Source organism: Furipterus horrens, unplaced genomic scaffold (genome assembly GCF_987537825.1).
Source record: "Furipterus horrens unplaced genomic scaffold, mFurHor1.1.pri manual_scaffold_5, whole genome shotgun sequence".
Taxonomy (NCBI): Eukaryota; Metazoa; Chordata; class Mammalia; order Chiroptera; family Furipteridae; genus Furipterus; species Furipterus horrens.
The window spans coordinates 136,289,316-136,311,896 of record NW_028327175.1 but is presented as its reverse complement, the minus strand read 5'-3'; the positions used below and the strand labels follow the sequence as shown (position 1 = coordinate 136,311,896).

The window sequence follows — 22,581 nt, the reverse complement described above, 5'->3', positions numbered from 1 at the left end:
CTCACAAGGGACCTGAACTGGGCCTTCATGAGATGTCTTTGCACATCTTGCAAATGCAGTTTGAACTGGTTGTCAAAGAGTCAAGGTCAACCACAGCTGGTGCCTCCAGAGCTGCAGGAAGACAGGTTCTTCTGAGCCCATGGAATCGCACGGTGCACAGTGGAGTCTTCTCAAAGTCGGTGAGCAAAGGAGCATCAGAACAAGCCAGGATGTTTTCTCCTCAGCAAACTGGGGACCTTCACCAGCAAATGCCCTGCTGGAATTCACAGCAGATGCCTCAGCACTCTGATGCAATTAGGGATAAGGGGGAAAATAGGGGGCAGGGAGAGCCGATGACACAGAGAAAAGGCTTGAGGTCTCCTAAATTTGTGACGATGATTCTCATACTCAAGTTCCCTCTGTGTGCCGCTTACTGTGATGCCTTTTAACATGTCTCCAGCCAAAGCTCCAAGTAACAAATGAGCCACAGCCAAGCTCTTATCCTCATTGCCCAGTGTAGACAGAAGACAGCCCGAATCTCCAGGACACGGTCACATTACTGGCACCTAAGGAAGCACATCCAGAAATGGAGGAATGACTGACTGAAGGGATGGCCTTTTGCCCCATAGGAGCAAGTGACAAGGACAATGGGTAATAACAGGCATAGCTTAAATGACCACTGACTTTAAACCTTAAGCTTCTTTAAAATTCCACAATGGATTAATGTTTGTAGCTGGAATCAAAAGAACATTTTCTCTCTTCCTTGTTGGCCAAACTTCATCAAATATACACCTCCAAGACTAGATTTTGAGGTTTTGTTTGAGAAAAATACTGTATACTGTTTAGAGCAGATTCACAAGGTGCTATTTTTATAAAAAACCTTCTCAGTCACTGTCTTCTGAGAGCATTGACATTATTTCTTCATGTGCAGGGCGTCCTGGAACTTGGTGCTGGTGTACCGGGCCTGGAAGCCTTTCTTGTTGATGGTATCATCCGTATGGAACCGAATCATCAGAGAATCCCCTGCAGAGTAGATTTCTTCCAATGGCTGAGGGGAGGAGAAAGGAAAAGCAGGGGACTTTAAGCCAGTTGGCTGTGGTTGGAGTTTGAAATAAGGATGAGACAGAACCTTACACAAAGACACAGGATGATTGATGTTGCCATGAGCCATCCCTGGCACCAGAGCCTCTGAAGGCACCAGTACAGCTCATTTTGGAAGGAAAGCATTGCAAATTCTGCTCCAGATAGTTCCCAGGACCCTGCAGTTCCAAAGACAACCCTAGACAAACAGCTCACATAGAATTTATTCAGTGTATAGAAGGGCCAGGCACTGGTCTATGCACTTTTGGATCTTATCTCACAGAAATTTTACTAAACTTTATAAGGCAGGTACTATCTCCATTTTATGCTTGGGGAAACTGAGACTCAAGTTCACATGATAGGCAGGACCCAAGCTCAGGTCTTTCTGATGGTAAAGCATGTGCCAAGAATCATCCAGCTCTAGGGACACCAGTGTGATGTGTCTCCCAGGAGACCTAAAACAAAAGACATTTTTAGACTGTGTCCTGTCCAAGGACAAAAGGAGTGATGGAACTACTACATTTGTCAGGAAGGTTTTGCCAGGTGATTCATGAATGGGAGCCAGGTTCCAAGGCTGCTGCCTGCCAGATTCTAGTGGAACCACACTGGACTTCCCACAGACTTCACTGCTCAGGACATGCCAAGGTTTTCCTTGGCATGTGGACCCACAGTTTGAAAGATGTTTTCTATGGAAGGCACTGCATTGGTTACAGCACATGCTGTTTTTGGGAGGGTGCAGGAAGATGAAGTTATTCAAAGACATATAAATGCCAGTTTGGGGTTCTGATTAGCACAAGGAGCACTAGTGACTCCAAAATCATTGGCTGTGCAACCAGCCAGTAGCAAAGAAGCTTGAGTGATGAGCCCTGGAGGTGAGAAAAGGAGCGGACTGGAGGCCTGGTGTGGGCAGTGCCCAGCATGCTGCAACCATATTGGGATCAGGATGCTGTACTGCTGGGCCACACTCCTTCACTGAACACCAGCTATTTGGCAGGCCCTTTGTCAGGTGCTGGGGAAACAGTGAACAGAAGGGCTCTGGCTGAGGAAAGAGGTGAAAGTGAGAAAAATGATGATGATCTTCAGCATAACTATTATCTTTATTGTATCATGGTGAGTCATAATTTTCATAAGCATTTGGTTTTGCTCGGGAGAGAGAATGATAAAGATAGGTGATATACAAAAATATAATTAAAAAAATTTAAAAGCCACAAAGCCAAACAAAAATGGAGGATGTGTTTTGCAAAAATAGGAAGCAAGTTCTAAATAGAAAATGCTCTTTAGTAGCTGAGCTCAGTCCGAGGCCTTTATGAATAGGTCCCTGGCTCCCTTCCTTCCCAACCTCCTCTCTGACTATTCTCCAAATTTCCCACTTTATCCCAGCAGAATAGACACCCTGGCTGGTGTTCGTAAGTGGCAGGGAGCTAGGACTCAAACCTAGATGGGTCTGCCCACGCTACTCTTGCTCTGAATGATCAGGCTTTGTCCCCTGAGCCCAGAGCCCTGGGTGGGACTCACGCCAGAGCCACAGAAGCGGCCGAGCCTGGGCGCTGTGCTGTCGTAGCCGTCGTAGGCCTCCATGTAGTCATAGCCGCAGTCGGCCTCCTCCTCCACTTCAAAGGTCCGGAATATCAGCTCCACGCCATAGCCATCCTCCGCCACGATCACCCAGTCGCAGCGGGCCTGACTCGGGTAGTTGTTGTCCCCAAACTGGGCGTGGGAATAGAGCTCTTTGGTCTGCACTTCAGCCTTCAGCCTGCCCCCGCACTCTGGAGTGGAGAGAGAACCACGATGCTTCCTCCGCACAGAGAACCCATGGGTCACCCCCGACCCCCACTTCACACCCTTTGCTTTCTCTGCAAAGTCTGCGTGTGCCCTGTGGGCGAGGCCGGGCAGCCTCCTCATCATTGCGTTTTACAGAGGACCATGGCTCTGAGTTTCAGAGCTCACTGCGGGATCCAAATCGGCCCTTACCAGCCAAGGCCCGATGTTCCCAGGTTGAGCCAAATAAGGCCTCCGGGGATATCTGAGCAGACTGCTTAAAAAAAAAAAAAAAAAGGCTAGCTGCCTGGATCTTGACCACTTAACTCCCTGGAAATACAGCATCTGCCAAGGGCTCACACCAGCCAGACCGACTTTGTGTAATTTGTAGTTTTTGCCAACAGAGGGCACCAAAAGTACATCAGAACCCCTGTGGTCAAGTCTGACAACTAGGAACCTCAGAATAGACCTGACTGGTCCCACACCTGGAGCGCTGACCGCAGGCCGCCCTGAGGCGCCTGTGCGTGTCACTAGTGAGCTGTGCCTCATACTTTCTATTCTGTATTCCTGGTTTCTGGGGTTTTTACCAGAACCAAAACTCTAGTTGGCCTGCATACCATGCTATCTTGTGTCTAGACTACTAGAGGCCACAAAATATAAATGGATAAATGACAGTGATCAGAGATTATAAAGCACCAGAAACTTTGGAAGCAAATTCCTCGCTGTCTGTCCTCATGTGTCTCACGCCCCCGAGGGACTTGGAGCTCCCCAGCACATGGCTTCTGCACTATCCAGGCCCCATTGGCTTAGAATGTCTTCTCGCTGTGAGCGGTCTCTTAAAAAGTTCAAATCTCTGAGATGAAGATGGCAGAGTGATGGGCACAGAGCAGGGCAGGAGGCCTTCTCTCCCTGCTGCCAGAGCACCTTTCCATCCTCAGGAGTCAGGAGGCAGACCTTTAGCTCGACATGGGCGGGCCCCCTTGTCCTCTGCCTTCCGTTTGGATTCAGCCACGGGAGCACCAGCAGCTCAGAGGAGGGAGCAGAGAGAGGTAGGTGAGGGTATTTAGCCCCAGGTTCCTTCCCTGCCTGGTCACCAAGGCTATGTTCTCCAACTAAAGGCCACGGCTCCTGCCCAGGGGTCCTTTGCTTGCCCCCCTTCTGTCTCCAAACTCCAGAAACTGCTTCTCATCCACATCTGGGGGTAGTGACAGCCCTACAGTTCCTAGTCCTGGTTGCTGCACTGTCCTTTGTGGGTGACCCCACACCCTGCCCGCCTCTTTGTCCTTTATTAAATTCTCCTCAAATAACAACTCTATCTGAGCACACCGCCATTTCCCGCCAGGACCGCAACGCACCTCAAGCATCTTTGCTCTCTCTGTAGGAACAAAAGGGTAAAGTCACTAGTCAATGGCTTTTAAATTTCCCTCTGGGAAGCTAGAACCCATTAAGGAGTTGAGAGGGTGCAAACAATGAAGCGTTTTCTGCTAGGCAAGGACGGCTAAGCTGCCTATGGGCACCGGTTGTCATTTTGTTTTACCCGATTCATATTTTCTGGCTCTGAAAAAAAAAAAAAAAAAAAGCTGGGAGGAGGGCAGTTAAAGGGATCCGAGAACTTCACAGAGTCCCCTGACGGATGCCAGAATCAAAGACTCAAAGTTGCTTCCATGGGTTCTAGCCCCAGGTGGTAACATTTTAATGGTTAAAGAGCAGAGCCAATTTTCTTATTGACATTCTTCTATTTAACAAAGCTGATATGTCAGTTAATAACCATATATATTTCTTCCAAAGGACCAAATAAAGCTACTTATGTTTTAAGTGAAGGGCAAATAATGGGGAACAGACATTTATTTCATTTTCTGGAACTCGTCCTTAGAAAGGGCCACTCTCCAGCACTCAGCTCCCAGACCTTTGGATTTCAAAGACCAATAAAATTACAAATAAATTTTTAAAAGGGAGGACGGGGGAAGGAGGAGAGGAGGAAATGATGTGGCCCACTTTAAACGTTGTCAGTTAAAGACATTTAAAAAAGCAACCCTTCCCCCTATCATTGCCCATGTTTCATTTTAAAAGGGACATGGTATTATCACACACACGCACACACACGCACACACGCGCACACACACACACACAGTCAGAATAAAAGGCAGACCTCTCCCAGCCTTTATCCCCCATCTATCTCCAGCCCCCAAGGCTGGGAGGCTCACACACCTGTGCTATGCTCCGCCTGGAAGCCTTTCCTCTGCACCGAGGCATCTGAATAAAACCTAAGAAACAAGCTGCTGCCAGAAGCCACCACGGGGTCTGGTTTCTTGCTGCCACAGAAGCGGCCAAGGATGGGGGCCAGGCTGTTGGGTCCATCGTATACTTCCAGGTGGTCGTAGGCACATTCCTGGTGCTGCTCGATCTCAAACTCATTAAATGTCTGGAGATGGAAAAGCACAAAGTGAGGCAAGGGCCTGGCGGTCAGCCAGGGTGGGGGCCACCTCCCCAGGGGTGGAGGAGGACAGGGTGAGGCAGGACACGTGTCCGCCCAGCCAGCTGCGCAGGGGGCGTGGAGCCATGGTGACCATGGTGACATCTGTAGAGAGGGCCTGGACTTGGCTCCTCTTTTAGTCTCCAAAACAACCCTAGGAAGTAATTATATGAGCTATAGCTACTGTAACCACTTTGCAGATGAGATGGCTGGGTCCGGGTGGCTTAAATGCTTGTTGACATCTGAGCTCCTTCCATCACATCACAGCTTCTCCATCACTTAATCAGACCAGCGATAACCAAGGCTCACTGCAGGCCAGGAGCAGTTTTAAGTGCTTTACAAGTATTAATCCTCACAACTCTGTGATGTGTCTACCATTTTAAACCCCACTTTACAGACAGGGAAATTGAGGCACAGAGCTGTCAGATGACTTGCCCAAGGTCCCCAATGGCAGAGCCAGGTCATGCCCAGGAGGTCTGGCTCCAGAGCCCGTGCCTTTAACCTCTGCACTATGCTGTGCAATTCTTCAGTACAAATGACGTGACTGAAGCTTTATGAAGTACACGCTGCTCTGAGTTGTCATCCTCGTGGTGGCTGACATGAGTTGAATGGAATTTTTCCATGCAGAGCCATGAATTTTCTCTTAATTCTGATGGTGCTAGGAGGGAAGAGCTAATTATCCCCAATGTGTAGAAAGGGAAACTGAGTCTTAGAGAAGTTAAGTGGCTCACCCAAGCTTACACAGCTAGAGGATGGCATTGGACTTGACCTTCAACCTGCCCAACTCCAGCCTACACTTCTAAGCATCCCCAGACTATACTGCCTCCCTTCTTTCTGTCCATCTCAAAGACTCTCCCCTGAAGCAGCCAGGGGAGCCCCACCATGCCAGGTCATATACCAAAATGTAGGACTTCTCAAACATTAGGCAGAAGACCGACTGATGGCTGTGAGGGAAATGGGACAGAAGAGAGGTTGCTGTCCCAATGCAGTGTAACAGCAGCTACGTGGAACTATGCAACTCATATTCGATGGCAGCAAAAAAGAAAATTAGAGCATGATCAATAAAGCCACCAGTCACTTCCCAAGGGGTTTTTTTTTTTTTTAAACTAGCACATATTTACGTGTGAACCTCAAGATTAATTTGAGGCTTGGCCTAACCGTGACCACTGTGGTCAGTTAGTTCAGTTCATTAGTACCTTAAAGAACAGGAAAAGATTTTGCAACTAAAATCCTGTGGCCCTTCGACAATGAGCTCCGTGTCCAGTTGTGCAGATTGCGCGTTACTGACCCCGGGGCACACCTTCCACGCCCTGGCCCCATCTGTCTTCAGATATCTATGTTGCCATTGCGAACATTTTCCAGCAGATGGCAGTCTTGCGGAAGGAGTGCCCTTCTCTAAGCCGTTTTCTGTAGTTCACCCTCACCCAGATTCAAGGCTGTTCTGAACGACGCAGGACAGCAGCATCCGAAAGCATTTCCCACATGGCAGCCATGCATATAAGGTGCCCACTGTGAGCACCCTGTGGTTAGGGGCCCTGCCTTCTCCACTCCTTGATGCCCCAGGCCTGGCACAGAGATATACTAGCACCCACGCTCCAGCCTGGGTGCCCCTTCACCCACCTGTCCTCACGGCTCTTGCCAATCAACACCTAAGCAAGCCCCAGGCCACATCTATTTATCATCATGTTGCCCTTTGTCCCCTTCCAGTCTCCCTGCATTACTCTCCATAATTCAGAGCGACATCCACATGCCTTCTGAAGAGCTTACTCACCCCGAGTCTGAACAACTCATTGAAAAACTGTTTGTCTCAAGTACAGCAACTTCTGGCAAGAGATTTGTTTTACACTCCAGGACCTGGGAGTCCCTGGGAGCTGAGAAAGAGACTTGTGGGAAAGGCTCATTTTTCTTTGAAATAACGGAGCGTGGTGTGCAGACCACAATCTTACGCTTGCATGGGACTTTGAAGAAAGGCTTAGAAGATATATTTTTTTAACTCAAGAGCAAATTAGCATAAATAACTTAATTTGCTATCTTTAATTGAAAAACTCTAAGTCGTAGAAGAGTATGAATAATAAGTGTCCATTTGAGAAGTTGGGGCAAGAAAAAGGATATATGTATATTTATTTTCCCATGAATGTACATACGTCATTGTATGTACATAGAAAATGTCTGGAAGATTCACCCAAAAATGTTCAGAGATGTCAGTTCTAGAGTGGCACAAGGGATCTGGAAATTTTCAGTTATTGCTTCCCAGCCCTCTGTACTGATTACTCTTTTTCGAACCTCAAGAACGTACTGATTTATGAAGAAAAATAAGATAAAACAGGAACAATGAAATCTCAAACAGCACCATGTGGCAGGTTCTGCCTCACTCTGGTCCCTCCGCGAGCAGGTGTTATTCATAGAGCTTTTCTCACCTGCCACCTGTGCTGAGGGCTTTACATGCAGCCCCTTGTCATCCGCACAACAGCCCCAGGGGGCAGGGTTCACTGGCACCTCCACTTTCCAGATTGTGAAACAAAGACTGAGAAGTGTTGAGTAACTTCCCCAAGTTTCAGAGCTGAGAAGTGGAAGAGCAGAGACGCATCCCCATGTCTCTGTCCCTGTTGTCCATTAACTATGAAAATGACTCACGAGTTTCACCCTGTGGCCTGCGGTCGAAGAGATGTTCCATGTGCATTCCCGCCGGCTGGGGTATTTGTCGGGCCAGTTGGGGCTCGCCAGGGTCCCCGCTGCACTGCTGATCTTGTGCGCACAGCCAGCTGGGGGTGGGGGCAGGGGTGGGGGTGGGGATGCATGCAGAGAGAGAAGTGATTCACTCGGAGGCTTTCTAAGAAGTCATCTGTCCCTCACTGTTGGTCACACGTCATTAGAAAATGTGGGAGCAGGGGTCAGCCTGAATCAAGTGTCACGTGGCTTAGAGATCTGTTGATTGGTTGGGCTTTGCCGCCTTTCTGGTGGTGGCTCAGGAGCCAGCTCCTCTTGGCTTTCAGTGGAAATAAGGTAGAGTTAATGGTTTGGGGCATAGGCCTGGGGTCAGAGGGACCCTGGCTCCACCCTCTTCAAGCTGCGGGACTTGGACTTGGCGCAAATATCAAATCTTGATGTGCTCATTTGTAAAAGGGGTGCCAGCCTCGTAAGGAAATTATGTGGAGTAAATGCAGTTCTTCAGAGCAGTTTTGTTTGGAGGCTGCGATGTTGCCCTGGTTACAGTGCTGTTAGTAAAGAGCGGCCCCACGGCCTGCTCAGTGAGTGGCATTTTGTCCAGTCATTAGAATTTGTCTCCCTCTGTGCTGGGCGCTGGGTGAAACACTCAGAACACATTCTCTCATTTTATCTTTCCCGCTTTCCAAATGAGAAACATGAAAGTTAGAGCAGGTAAGCGACCTGCTAGTAATGGGGAGAGTCAGGACTGGAACCTGGGTTTGCCTTTGCAATGACTAAGAAACAGAGGGAGCTGAGGGGGTGGGCGTTGTACCTCTGTGGTTTCAGGCTGAGGGAGCTGGAGAGGGCATGGGAGGGGGCTAGTGGCGGGTGAAGTGGCTGCAAGGAGGTCCTGCTGCTCATTGATCCTCTGCCCCCAGAACAGGTGCTGCAGGGTCAGGGGCTCAGCTGCCAGGACGTTTACTCCAGCTCCTCCTGCCCCCCCCCCCCCCCCCCCGGGGAGCCCATAGGGCAGCAGCCACTGCTCAGCGGGCAGGGCCTCAGTGAGTTTACAGCCCTCACGGCCTTCCCACCCCACATGAGGCAAGCACTGTTCTGGCCCAGGCCCACCTCACAGGGGGTTTGATGATTTTTTAGATTCCAGAATGGCAGTTCCTTCCAAGTTCTTCCCACCTGCCTCCCAACCCAATCCGTGACCGCCCTTGTCTGCATCACAGGGCTGGGCTTGGAAGGGGGGCTGCATCCTGCTTCTAAGGACATCTGAGCTCATTGTCTGACAGTCTAGGAAGGCCCTGACCAGACTGTGAGCCCAGCCAAATCTCCTGACTCCAAAATGTTTATCCCTCACCCTCGATGTCCTCTGCAGGGCTTTGTGGTTAGGGCCAAGTGCTGGAGGCCTGTGTGTTTATCAAAGATGTTCACACTCCCTTCGCAGGGTGGAGTAAGTACAGAGGAAGGCCTTTCCCAGAATCACTGGACAGTCAAAGCCATCTGGCCCTGAAGAACTCCCAGTAGTGAATGGAACAGGGAGCAAAGTTTTCCCAATTCTGTTTTAATATTGGACCTGCATATGGTAAATAATATTGTGACATAGAGGCTGATATTTATTAACATTTCAAGTACTTAATATGTCCCAGACTGTCTGAAATACTTTCTAGGCATTCTCTCATTTAATCCTCAGAAAAGCTTTAAGAAGTGGGTATGTTTAGTCCCCTTTGTTAAACAGAAGAGGAACCCGAGGCTCAGAGAGGTTAAGTAACTTATCCGAGGTTACACAGCTAGTAAGCGGGAGATTCAGGATTTAAACCTGGGTCGTCTGATCCTGGAGCCTGGGGGGTTAGCCACTTGGCAATAATAACTCCACCCCTCTGCAGGAGTGAGCTGCCCTGGGAAAACCCCCCTTCAGTGAGAGGGCAGGAGGAGGGAAGGCAGATGCCAAAACTCAGTGGGGCCAAAGCAGGGCCCTCGCTGTCACTCCTACAGCCAGCACACTGCTGGCAGCCCAGGGTGCTCGGCCCCCACCGCCCGTCCCGGCCGCGCTCCAGCCTCACCCTCTTTACAATCGTGTCCGTTCTCGTGCAGCCGGTAGCCGTTCCTGCACCGGCACAGGTAGCTCCCGAACGTGTTGACGCACTCGTGCTGGCACCAGCCGTTGTCCTTGGCACACTCGTCCTTGTCTGGGGAGATCAACGGGTCTCCTCAGGGGAGCCACCAACTTGTGTGGTCCCTCGCAACTCGGAGCCTCCTCAAAAGTAGCCTCCCTCATCACCCCAACTCTGACTGTCCCCTCCTGGGGGGAGGTGGGAGGCAGCATTTCTTGGGTATTACACAGCCCTGGTATATAGTGAATTCCCCATGCTCCTAAAGCACTTAAATATATATATTCTCCACTCTTGCTCCCCACCAAAATAAAGGAGTTCCTTAAAGGATAGGCTAATGATAGTAACAATAATAAAAATACCTATCATGTATTGAGTATTTACTATGTAATGGGCGCTGTCCCAAGCACTTTCCATACATTATCTAAGTTAATGCTCACACATTCTTAGGAGGAAGGTGCCTATGCCCCCCTTTTACAGGTAAGGAAACTGAGGCTGAGAATGCCAGTGTGCCCCAAAGTCACACTGTGAGCAAGCGGCTCACAGTCCACAACTGCACACCCCCTCCTGCCTGTGGAGGAGGTAAGTGTAGGGCCATGGGTCAGCCCTGCTCTACCAGTGCCAGCTGCTGTGACCTTGGGCAGCCCTTGACCTCTGTGCCTCAACTGCCTCATCTTTAAAGTGGAGTCAATAATGGTTCCTTACCTCATAGGGCTGTTGAGAGGAGGAAATGAATTAGCACAGGGAAAGCCCTTAGCACAGCGTCCAGCCCTGAATAAATGTTAGCTCTTATTTATTATCTATCATGTATGAACTCAAGTGTTAGCAGGTGTTATTGTTATGGTTTTTGGAGCTCAAGCCGGGCCGGGGCCGTGTGCAGCCCTCTCCTGAGCAAACTGCTTCCTGTAATAACAGAGGGCCAACCTCCTTCCCCATCCCCCCACCCCCACCAGGGTAACTGTAGGGGTAAGGCGCTTCCCCCTCTGTACCGTCTGCCCATTGAAGGTCATGAGCCACTGAACACTTTATATTTTATTTATACCCCCATGCTTCGTGAGGATAACTAAGAATCCTTGGATAACACTTAATAGATGAAGATCACCCAACACTTCAGCACCAGAACAGCAGCCAGGAAGAGGCAAGGAAGGCACCTCCCCTGGAGCCTGCGAAGGACACGCCCCACCCCCCCTTTGATTCAGGGCTTCTGGCCGCCAGAACTGGGAGAATATATTTCTTTTGTTCTCAGCTACACAGTTGGTGGTCATTTGTCATGGAAATACTGTGAGGCAGGGGCACTGGGCAGACAGCGGTCAGGGCCCCCAGAGGCCGGACGCGGGCACAGCCATGCGGCCCTCAGCACGGTGGCCTTGCCTCCAACCCCCACACCTGAGAAGAAGTGGGCCCGGAAGCCGCGTTTGGAGACTGTGTTGTCTGACTTGAACTCCACGCGCATGTTGTTGCTCTGCGAGGTGATGACCTCGGGTGTCTCGGAGCCGCAGAACCTGCCGTGCAGCCTGGCATCAGCGGACAGGCCGCTGCGCACCTCCACGAAGTCGTACTTACAGACCTGCAAGGGAGCGCCATGGGGAGCTGCCCGGTCCCCCCATGCCCCCACCCCGGAGCCCCTGACCCCAGGGGGCACTGCAGGATCCCCTTCCTGAGAGCTGCACCCTGCCTGCTGGCCAGAGCGGCTTGGCCAGGTTCAGCAGGAGGGTCCTGTAGATCCCCACTGGGGACCCTCCAGGCCAAGGGATAGACATGGGGCATGCCTGACCACACTCTGGCTGTGGGGCTCTGCTTGGCCTTGGCTGACTAGGTCACCTGTGACCACTGCCCAAGGGAGGGAACAGGCTGTTTATACCATCCTGGTCCCCAGCTGCACCTATCTTCTCCATTTCCCTGGACACTAACCCTCAGGGGACATACTTGTCTGGACCACCTCCCCTTTTCAACACCCAAGACTGCATCTTCCACCCCTGTCCTGATTCTCCTTGGATTTAGCAGTGACAAGAGGACCCAAGCACTCTGTCTGCAGAGGAGCTCCAGCTGAAACTGCTGCACAAACAGTACCCAGATTCTGCCCAGCGAAGATGCCTAGGAAGCCACCTTTCTTCCAGCCGACCCCTTACTGGTTCCCAGCCCCGAGCCACATCCCAACACAGTCCCTAATCAGTTAGAGCGCAGAGACATACATCATTGCCTTCCAGTTCAAACACTTCAAACTGAAGCGAGATCTGGTACTGAGCGGGGGCCACCACCTGCCAGACACAGTTTTTGTTGGTGGGGTAGTCCTTTGGCCACCCAGGGCTGGTGATGGTTCCATTCAGCTTGGTAATGAAGCCGCCACAGGCCACTGCACGGGGAGACAGAAGCGAGATTTGTTTGGTCTTAGTTCCAAGTGACTGCGATCTCCCTGAAGCAGCAATAAGCCCTGCTGTTCTTTAATTAAAAAAAAAAAAAAAAAAAAAAAAAGTTAGACAATCTGAACTGATGAATTCCACATCCTTTCTTCTCGTCAGTTTCAACTGAGGATTTGGAGGGATAAAGTTGAGGAAAGGTCTTCACTGCATTTAAAAATAATGACAATGTATTTGTGCTAATCCATCACCCAGTGGCATAGTTGGGGACTCCACATGACCTGGACCAAAGGAAAGTCAGAAATGTTTGGCCCGAGCTATGGAATGTGCCTGGCTCACACCAACCAGCAAAGTCGTGCAGGTGGGCAAGGAAGACAGAGCACCAGGGAGGTGGAAACGGAGTGAATGAAATGTGCTCGTTGTTGAGTCACACCAGAGTGCTCATAGTTTCTCTTTGCTTTTATTTTCTACCTTAATAATCGTGTGAATTTTATGCGCTCATGGAAGAAAAGAAACCAAGGCTCCAGTGACAGGATGGCGTGCCTGTGATTTGGGCCGTTCTCTCACATTTGTGATTTGATTGAGTTGTTTTTCCCTCCACAAAGGAGGTGGATCACCCACCCCAAGTGTTGGTGCTGCTTCACAGTCAGCCAGCGCCTGCCTCTGCCCACTTCCCCTCGGACTTGCCCCCAGCCCCTCTCATTCCAGCTTGGCAGGTCCCGCACTGACCTTCACATGTCTTCTTATCGGCAGCCAGCTCATAGCCAGGGTCGCACGCACACTTGTAGCTGCCCAGAGTGTTCACGCAGCGCTGCTCACACCCGCCGTGGTCTGGCCAGGAGCACTCATCCACCTCTGTGGGGAAAAGGCGACTCAGTTAAATTATCACAAAGCTGCCTGCTGTGTTCCCTGTCACAGTCCACACCCCAGGGTCCCCAGCAAGTGTCCTCCAAACAAGAATGGCTCCTGGAGACACAACCAGAGAAACTTATTAGCCAGAGCGAGGCTCAGCTGAGGACAGAGCAGGCCTGGATGCTTTCATTTTTTGAAGGGTTCGGTCAGCTGTATTCATTAGTGATTTAAAAAACAAAACCAAAAAAACCCTCAAAGGTTCTATACCAAAGACGGCCAATTTCAACCCCACTGATTCCCCCCAGTCCCAAATATGGAATTTCTCAGGGACATTAAATAAAGGGTAAGGACAAAGGGACACATTTCTAGATGAAGATATATAAGTATTCTCTAGAGGTAGAACAAAAATATGTGATTTTGCACTTTTATAAATAATCTGAAGAGGTGCGCACAGGGACATCTTCAAGGTTTCAGACAATGCCGGGCCCTTAGGAGAGTCCGTGCTCAGGAAAAGGCCGTAGAGAGACGGTCAGCAGGGGAGTCAGATGAGGAGTCGGAAGGAGAACAAGGGAGTCATTAAAGAATCTCCCAGAAACAGCAGCCTGAGGAACCAATGAAGACAAAAAACAAAAAAAGAACAACAACAACAAAAAAACCCAACCAACCAACCAAACAAAAAAACAAAAAAACAGGCATTAGGCATCTCCAAGAAGAGTATCAGAAATAAAAGGAAAGAACAATTCTTTTCTGTTGACAATTTATGGTAACCTGGTGAAGGGAAATCTCAACACTGAAACCATGTTAATAAAACAAAACAAACCCAATCTAGGAAGAAGAAAGGGTTGGGGCAGGGAGGAAAGTATTAGTGGTTCGTAACACCATGGAAGGTAGGAACAGGGCAAGCACAGAGTTGTCCACAAAATCTTGAATGACCTCATTACACATAAAGTAAATGAAATTAGGATATCTTTGAGTTGGTTGGCAAAGGTCTGAAAAGATTCTCGATCCTGCCACCTCAGCAGGGATTCTTTTAATCAAATTTCTGGTAAATGGCCTTTTTCAGACCCACCCTGAAAAAGACCCAGAAATAAGTCTCACAGATTTTCAAAGTATTTCTCATCCTTTGCCGTTTGAATCGTCAAAATTCGGACCCCTCGCAACTTCCACCCATCGGTCCTCCAGAAAATGCAGACCCTTTAACCATAATGCTCCGTCCACTCTGTCCTCTTCCAGCTCAAAAAAACCTATTTTCTCTCAACCTTCCTTGTTTATGATGCACAAAATCCTCATCAACTAGGTTGCTCTCCCCTGGGTAAAAGGCATTTTTTAAATATCCCATCATTCCACATATTAGACAGCAATCGTAGCTAACTCTAAAAGTGATGTGTTCCTGGGCTCAACAGAGTTGGTCAGGAGGGGAGACATGGTCTACACAGGGGGCTGAAGTGGTCCATGGCCTCAAACAAATGTAAGTATTAAGTATGCTAAAATAGGAACAATCCTGATATTACTCATCACTTTACAATTTAACAAGCACTTTCTCCGAGGTTTGCTAGGAGGAGAAACGATGCTAGGGAGAAAAGGAGAGTCCAGGCTTTGGAGTGAGCCAGACAGACCCGGGTGAGCTCCACCAGTGGATATTCCCCCTTCGAACTGGTGATTCGACCCCTCTGAACCTTTCTCTGGTTTTATAATGAGAATAATAATAGTAACAACTGATTTGAGGGTTGTGGTGATTGGAAATGACACGTGTGAAGTAACCAACATAGAGACACAGAGTCCTACACCATGGTTACCACTACAGACAGCAGCGGGGTTGCTTTTGAAATTCCTGCAGGTGCAGAGACACAGTGATGGGTGTAGTGAAAAGAATAAGGGTACTTGGCCACACCGAAGCAGGTGAGATGGGAGGAGTGCAGGCCTGAGGAGGGGAGGGGGATAAGACAGGGACAGAGAGAAGGAAAATGCACCAAGGATGGGCCCATGAAGACTAGACACGCACAGCAGAGTCAAGAAACTAGGTGGTGGGCATAGGGAAAGGGCAGAAGGGACCATGGGAAAAGCCCATCATGACAGACTAAGATGAACATAAGGACCAAGGCCAGGATGAGGCAGGAGACTCTGTTGCCAGGAGCGCTGTGGCTATGGGTAGGACACACCTACATTATAAGCAAGAAAGGAAGGATCACAGATGACTAAGCTTCCTGGTACCATGGTAGCCATGTGGACAGAGGGAGGCTGGAAGAATGGATTTGGGCCTAAAGCAAAGGGAATATAGTTCCTTCACAGAGTAGAAGAGTAAGCTGTTTGACCCACAGAGGTGGGTGAAAGCTATGCATTCACACCTGAGCTCTCCAGCAAAAGCAGCAGGATGTTTGGCCGTTTCCAACCCTGTCCCAGTTTGGGTGGATAGCATGCAAGTGTACAAGGGGCCCTGCTTTCAGTGGGAGCCCGGGGGTCATCTGTATCACCTCCACACTGCGGTGAACTAGCGTCTGCTCCAAGCCCATGGGTCTGTGCTTGCTCTGGGATGCAGTGGCCAAGGCTAAGCCTGCCAGAAAAATCTGGGGGAGTATGCGGGAGGGAGAAGAAGCTGAACCAGGAATCAGCTTTGCATCACGAGAGCTCTGGCTTCTTTGCCTTCCCCAAGTTGTATTAGTGAAAGAGGGAACCATTCTGTGATTAGATAACGAGACGACTCAGGTAGGATCCCGAAAATTGTTTCAAAAAGGGTTAAGGAAAGAGAAGACAGGGCACATCCCTGAGGTTTTGAAGAAGTACCTCGAAAGATGCCAGTTCCCCTCATCCAACACCCCATGGTGGTCCACCAGCAATGGGACAGTGGAATGCGGGGACCATGGTGGGAATCCTCATATATGTTTGCGGGGAGTATGTGGCCATGATGGCCCTGCCAACCCACGAGTGCTGCTGCCATCTCCTGAAGTAACTGCAATGTGAGGTGCTCTGCCGGCTGCCATCTGGCGCTGGGATTGGGATGCAGAGGCCAACTGGCACCCTGGTCTGTGTCCCGTGCCAGCTGGGCCCTGAGCACAACCTCTTGCCAGCTGGCACGAAGGCCAGAGCGTCTTTGACTTGGTCCAGTTCTTCTGCGTGGCCTTTCTAATGACTCCTCCAGCTTCTTTCACTGGAGAAGTCCTGACACACGCACTGGGCACCATGCTCACAGGACATCCTATTATGGCCTCTTGGGAAAAGACTGGGCAAAGAAGTTGGCTGTGCCTCATCTCCAGACCTATGCTGACCCACATGGGAGCCACCAGCCCCATGCGGTTATCAAACATGTGACATGCAGCTCGTCAAAACTGGGATGTGCTGTGAGTAAAAAACACACTGGACTGATGAGACTTGGTATGTAAAAAAAATAAAATAAACCTGTAAAACATCTCATTAATAGTGGGTGTATTGATTACATATTCAAATGATAGTATTTTTTGGTATATTGGCTAAAATAAAATATATTAAAGTTAATTTCATTTGTTTTGGTTTTGGTAAAGTGGCTAGAAAGTATCATTACCTACGTGGCTGGCACTTGTGACTGGCTTTTCGCATCTGTTGCATGGCAGGGCTCTAGACTGTGGTCTCCATCTCATTCATCCTCACGTGAACCCCAAAAGGTAGGCAGAGCAGGGAGCAGGATGCCCAACCCACAAATGAGGAGCCTGAACCTCATTCGTTCATTCATTCATTCATCCATTCTTTGCCCAGTATTTATTGAGCCCACTGTGAGCCAGGCACTGGGAATAGACTGGAGAATAGAGCAGAAATGATCCGGTCTCAGAAAGGAAATCTGGCTGCCCGAGAGTAGACAGCTAGTTAGCCTCATTAGGGCAGGATGAGAACCCGAACTTCAGATGCTGAACCCAGTGCCCCTTTTCCTATACTCCCATGGTATCAAGAAGGTAGAAAGGTGATCACGTGTCAGGATCAGACCACAAACATGAATAAAAAATTTAAACCCCTTCACTTTACTTGATGGTGGCTTTTAGCTTCTGCTGTGGGAAGAGAGTGTACGATAGAATCCTGCAGGTCCAGGGTCTAGTTCTAGCTCTGCCACCTGAGAACCTGTTTCCTCAATTTGAAAATGGGAGTCATAATAATGCCTACCTAGGGGCTGTTCTGAAGATAAAGTGAGAAAACTAATGTCACTTCTAGCACACTCAATAAATACCTTTTCCTTGCCCTTTATTAAGTTCCAATTAGTTTCCACCAACCCTGGTTCAGAGTCAAGGTCATTCTCCTTGATATTAAAAAGGTGTCAAGCTGGGCCCATGCACTAAGTTGGTGTAGATTGGCCTCAATGAACACCTTTGTGGGCATCTCAAAAGACGGTTGCAAATTGAAATGCCCTCGAAGTAGCAGGCTAGGTAATGTGACCCCACCCCCAGGCCAAGTCTGAAGGTCTCCTGGCCTCCTCCCAGGTTCCACACTTCTATGGCAATATGGGGTCTGTCCAGAAGGTATCCATCCATGTAATATAAAAATAGAGGTATTTATTGAAGGAGATACAAGAAACATTGTACATAGGACAATGATGCCTCAGTCCCCTTAAGTAGGCACCTTGGGACCTCGCACAGTTCTCCCAATCGCCATCAGCTGCCCCATCATATTTTCCTGAATCTCATTGATGGTCTGAAATCTCCTTCCTTTCAAAGGTGACTTTGGTTTTGGAAAAGCCATAAGCCACAGGACTCCAAATATGGACTGTAGCGGGGCTGAGTCACCTGGGTGATTTGATGTTTCACCAAAAAACTCTGTACAAGACGTGATGCATGAGCAGGCATATTATCTGGATGAAACTTCCAGTCACCAGTTGCCCACAGCTGCAGCCTTCTGAATCATCCAAATTGTTTCCATGGAAGAATATCCAAGCTTAATGGAAAATATGATGCAGATTCATTGTTCTATTCACTCAGTCATTTTGAATGCGATGGCCACACAGTGCACATACTCATTCAATGGTCTCTACCTTCCCCACTGACTAGTTCAGTGAAGTTATCATTGTTCATGCATGTGCATTCCAGTCCACTCTCCTTGGCTGCCAGGTTACATCAATGTTGCACGAACTTTATTCTCGTTTTAACAATGGCTGGACTTTTTTTTCCCAACAGACCTCGTATCAATGCCCATTTGTTTGCAGGTCTTTTTCACCACCTTAAACTCTTGAGAACAAAGACCGTTTGTCTTATGTGTCTCCAGCCCCTAGCACAGCACCCAACACGTTGTTTGATGACGGCTGAATGCATGTTAAAAGGTGAGGAGGGAAAAGATGAGATCTTCTAATCAGCAAACTGAGCTGGTTATCATGGTTACTTAAAACAGGACAAGGTTCTCCACCCACTCCCTTACAACCCATTTTAGCATCATAGAGGGAAGTATTCCTTTCCATTGCCCTGACTGGCATCTGCAGTAGGGTAGCCACACAAAATGAAGGAGGCCCAATTAAATTTAAATTGGGACATACTCAAACTGAAAGATCATTCTTCATCTGAAATTCAGATTTAACTGGGCATCCTGGTTTTTTTTCCCCTCTAAACCTGCCAATCCTAATCTTCAGCTTTACCCAGCTGTCTCAAAAATGAGCATCACTGATTATCAGCAGGACCAGGAATGAGGGGTGGGTGGGTCAGTGCCTACTGGTTACCAGTTATCTCACTGGAAAGAAGCCCCAGTACCTAATGTATAGACCTGGGGATGGATGTCAGGGAGGAGAAGGACAGGAGAATTAATATAAATAGAATTAGAATAAAACCTCATCATCATTCATAGCATGTGGTAAACAAAATAGGGCTTCCCAAAACTGTCCATGACTTAGTCCCTGGTCAGGGTCACAGGCTTTGAAGTGGGTTCTTCTGACACCCATCTGCTTATGCAGAACCTGGGAGGAGGGACGAAGAGAGGGCAGATGGGGAGACTGGGAGTAAGAAAGGGACCAGGATTGCTGGGTTGGCACAGCCAGGAGTCCTGGGAGAGGAGAGAAGAAAGGAAAAGCAGCCTTCTCCTTGGTGTGAGTGATGCTGCTAATCAAAGGACCTCGGTTGCAAGATTGGATGTCTCCATTCAGTGGCTGTTGTGTGTGCTATTAGTGCCCAATCACAATGTAGTAGGGAATGTCCAGTATTCCCTTATAGGGTGTGGTCTGAGGGACTTACAGGGCCCTGAGAACAGAGAAGGAAGACCTACCTGTCAAAGGAATCCTGGGAAGCCCACTGTGCTGGGGCCAGGAGTGCCGGTCTTCCCATACCATTCTGGGTCTGGTTTCATTAAGACCCTGCAGAGGTGTGTTCCCCAAGCACCACTCCCTCACTCTCCATCCTTCCCCCACCCACTTGTAGGCTAGGGGCTCATGCTTCAGGAGCTGATGACCTGGGCTGCCTCTTTGGCCCACATTAGGTAACGCAATGTAATGTTACACTTGCTGTGTGTGGATATTTGATCTGCCAGTTTATCGGAGTGACCTTCAAAAGCCCTTCTCAACACTGATCAAATGTGATTCAAATTCAATTCAAAGGGTTACTTTGGAAATTAATTACATTGTGTAAATCAAGTACCTTACATAGTTCCTGGCACACAGTAGGTGCTCTTCCTGTGACTAAAAATGGGAATAACTGCTATTCATACCCTTGAAAAAACTGGCTGCAAAGCCCGCTTTATTGATGGAGCCATCGGACACAAACTTCATCCACATTCTGTTAGAGCTCGACTTCACGTCCTCCGGTTTCTCATAGCCACAAAAGTGGCCAATCAGGACGCTCTCTTCGGTGGGGCCATCGCGGATTTCCAGGTAGTCATATGCACAGCTGTCATGCCTTTCGATCTAGATAAAGAAACAGAGGCAATGGCCTTACGGCTTTTGATTTAAGGAGGGAACCTCAATATCACTCTGAAAAAACCTAACCAAGAGGCCAAAGGACCCAAGCGTGTCCTGGGCTTCTCCAAGCCATCTCCTACTTGCAGAAGTCAAGGGTAAATCAAGCTGCGAAGAGACTAAGAGATGATAAATGGGGCAAAATGATTCTACAACATTTTCTGGGATCGTATCCTAGACTTCCACTTATATTACTCCCCCACCTCTCTAGTAGCCTTCAGAAAGGAAACAGACAGGATTTCAAAGCTTACAAGGCTTTTGAAACCAGATGTCTGGGTACAACACATCATGGGCTTGAAATTGCCTCTTAGGTTCCTATTTTTAACCAAAATGTGGAAACCCGTCTTTATAGAGCAGAGCGTGTCTAGCAAAAGTTGACATTTACTTCATCCTTGGATAGACCATTTGAGCAGTAGTTACCTCAAAAACTTGGAAGGTGAGCCCCACGTGAAACCCCTCTGAAACTGTAATCCTCCAAACACATTCTTTGGAAGGTCTGTAGTCATCTGGGTAGTTGGGAGATTGAATCTGACCAGCATCTTTGTTGATGTCTCCCCCACATGTAGCTTTAGAAAGAGAAACAGAACCAGTTTTAGAAAGAGAAAGGAAGAGGGCTCCCTGGTTGGCTCTCACAAAGGCAGTTGGCCCCTTGTCACCACTAGGTGACTCCACTTGCTAACATTTTCATTTCCACCCAACCAAGGCTGTGTCTACAGAAAGGCATCATTTCATGTTTGCAACTCAGAATTTTTTTTTCATATACAGAGAATAACCATGTAGAGCAGCGAGTCTCTACCTTTGCTGTGCATCAAAATCGCCTGGGAGATTTTCAAGCCCCATCCCCACAGGTTCTGACTGAAATGGGGGCAGGGGAGCTGGGAGCAGCAGTGATGCTAGAGTTCCCCAGGTGATTGTAACGTAGAGCGCAGAGGGCAGCTGGTAAACAGAGACATGGGCATGTGCATGCATGCTCTTTCTCTCATAAACACGAAATGTTGGCCTCTCCAAAATTACAATTTAAGACCAAAACGGGCCTTCATAACTATAGAGTGGTTTCCTGTTGGGGGTAAGTAATATGTGGAACAAATAAAGCAGAACTGTCCTGGTGGCAGCTGCCTGGAGCCCAGATCTATCAGTTCTCTCAACTCAAACATCATGGTGGCCTCAGAGGCCTTTCCAAGAAAAGTCTTTGAAATTTCCCTGATAGTGTCCCAAGTCCTCTTCCCACAAATGAAACACACAGAGGCTCTGAGAGGCTGGATTCTTTTCTCAGGCCCACACAGCTATTCAGAGGCTGCTTTCATTCCCACAGCGTTCTGTATCCCCCGACACCACCCCCATGGGACTGGAATGAGGGTTCAGCAGGGTGGTGACAGGTAGGTGACGTCTGTCCTGAAGTGAGCACAGCTGGCCTCCTGCTTCCGGAATGCAGAGGAAGGGGACAGTGGATTACTCAGCCTGGCCCCGGCTGTGGCGCCCCACTGTCGTGGCTCGGGCAGCTGCCACGCACGCCTGGGGCAGCGGGCTGCCTATCAGGGGTCACCCAGGTCCCATCATGAACAAACCTTCATACACCGCGAAGAAACCCTTGCCCAGGATGTTGCTGCTACTCCGGAACTCCACCCAGAGCCGGCTGTCTGTGGAGACAAGGGGCTCCGGGGCTTTATCGCCGCAAAACCTACCTGGGAAGTAAAAACAAATGGTGAGGCTGCTGGTGGACAGTAAGAAGTGGCTGGCAGCAGACAGAAAAAAAAGTCTCCAAAATGTCGTTCAAGGTGATCAATTACCCCGACTGGGGCAGGTCATTCTGTGGCAGACGGGATGGACACTGTCACCCAGCCTGGGTGCTTTCTTCAGACTGTCTTCAGAAGTTCAGACTCCAGTCACTCCAAGTGCCAGAGTAGAGCCCAAGCACCCCTCTCTCCTGCCAAACCGGTCTTGCTGGGGTGCTGAAGGTTTGGGGGTGGTGGTGATCTGAGACAGCGATGACTGTGCCGCCTCGCCTGGGGTTTCCATTACATATATACCTTTCCCTTTGGGGGCATACGTGTGGGAATTCTGTCTGCCTTCCTTGCCTCAGAGAAGGGATGCCAGAGATCACATGATAAAGAAATCAGATCTTCTTGGCTTTTGAGTATCACAAGCCTAGTCACAATGCCAAAGACTTAGAAGAATACACAATGAGTAGTAAGAGCATGTTTTCCCATCCTGGTAGTCTTAGAAAGGTTCCTAGGACTGAAGAGTGAGGGGACTAGGGAGAGAGGGGACTGCAGAGGGCACACGGAGCCTCTAAAAGGACCCTGTGCCCTGTCCCACCCCAAGCTGAGACCCTCTGTGGAAAAGATGATGGAGATGCTAAGTAGGTTTAAGAATCTGGAAGAAGCGGAGAACTGTGCCCCCAGTCCAGGGTGGAGTCTGGAAACACAACAAAAC

At 49.1% G+C, this 22,581-nt stretch overlaps 1 protein-coding gene across 1 annotated transcript in view; it reads right to left on the bottom strand.

Moving 5' to 3' along the window:
• Positions 1-326: 326 nt before the first annotated feature.
• TLL2 (tolloid like 2) overlaps positions 327-22,581 on the bottom strand; it is a 67,981-nt gene continuing 45,726 nt past the window's right edge. The window contains exons 9-19 of the mRNA XM_090277917.1: positions 21,714-21,830; positions 20,569-20,714; positions 19,902-20,097; positions 13,140-13,265; positions 12,246-12,406; positions 11,440-11,620; positions 10,006-10,131; positions 7,925-8,052; positions 5,026-5,239; positions 2,575-2,825; positions 327-1,027 (exon numbers count right to left, since the gene is read on the bottom strand). Coding sequence (XP_090134043.1) covers positions 893-1,027; positions 2,575-2,825; positions 5,026-5,239; positions 7,925-8,052; positions 10,006-10,131; positions 11,440-11,620; positions 12,246-12,406; positions 13,140-13,265; positions 19,902-20,097; positions 20,569-20,714; positions 21,714-21,830 — 1,781 coding nt within the window. The 3' untranslated portion in view covers positions 327-892. The remainder of the gene's footprint in view (positions 1,028-2,574; positions 2,826-5,025; positions 5,240-7,924; positions 8,053-10,005; positions 10,132-11,439; positions 11,621-12,245; positions 12,407-13,139; positions 13,266-19,901; positions 20,098-20,568; positions 20,715-21,713; positions 21,831-22,581) is intronic.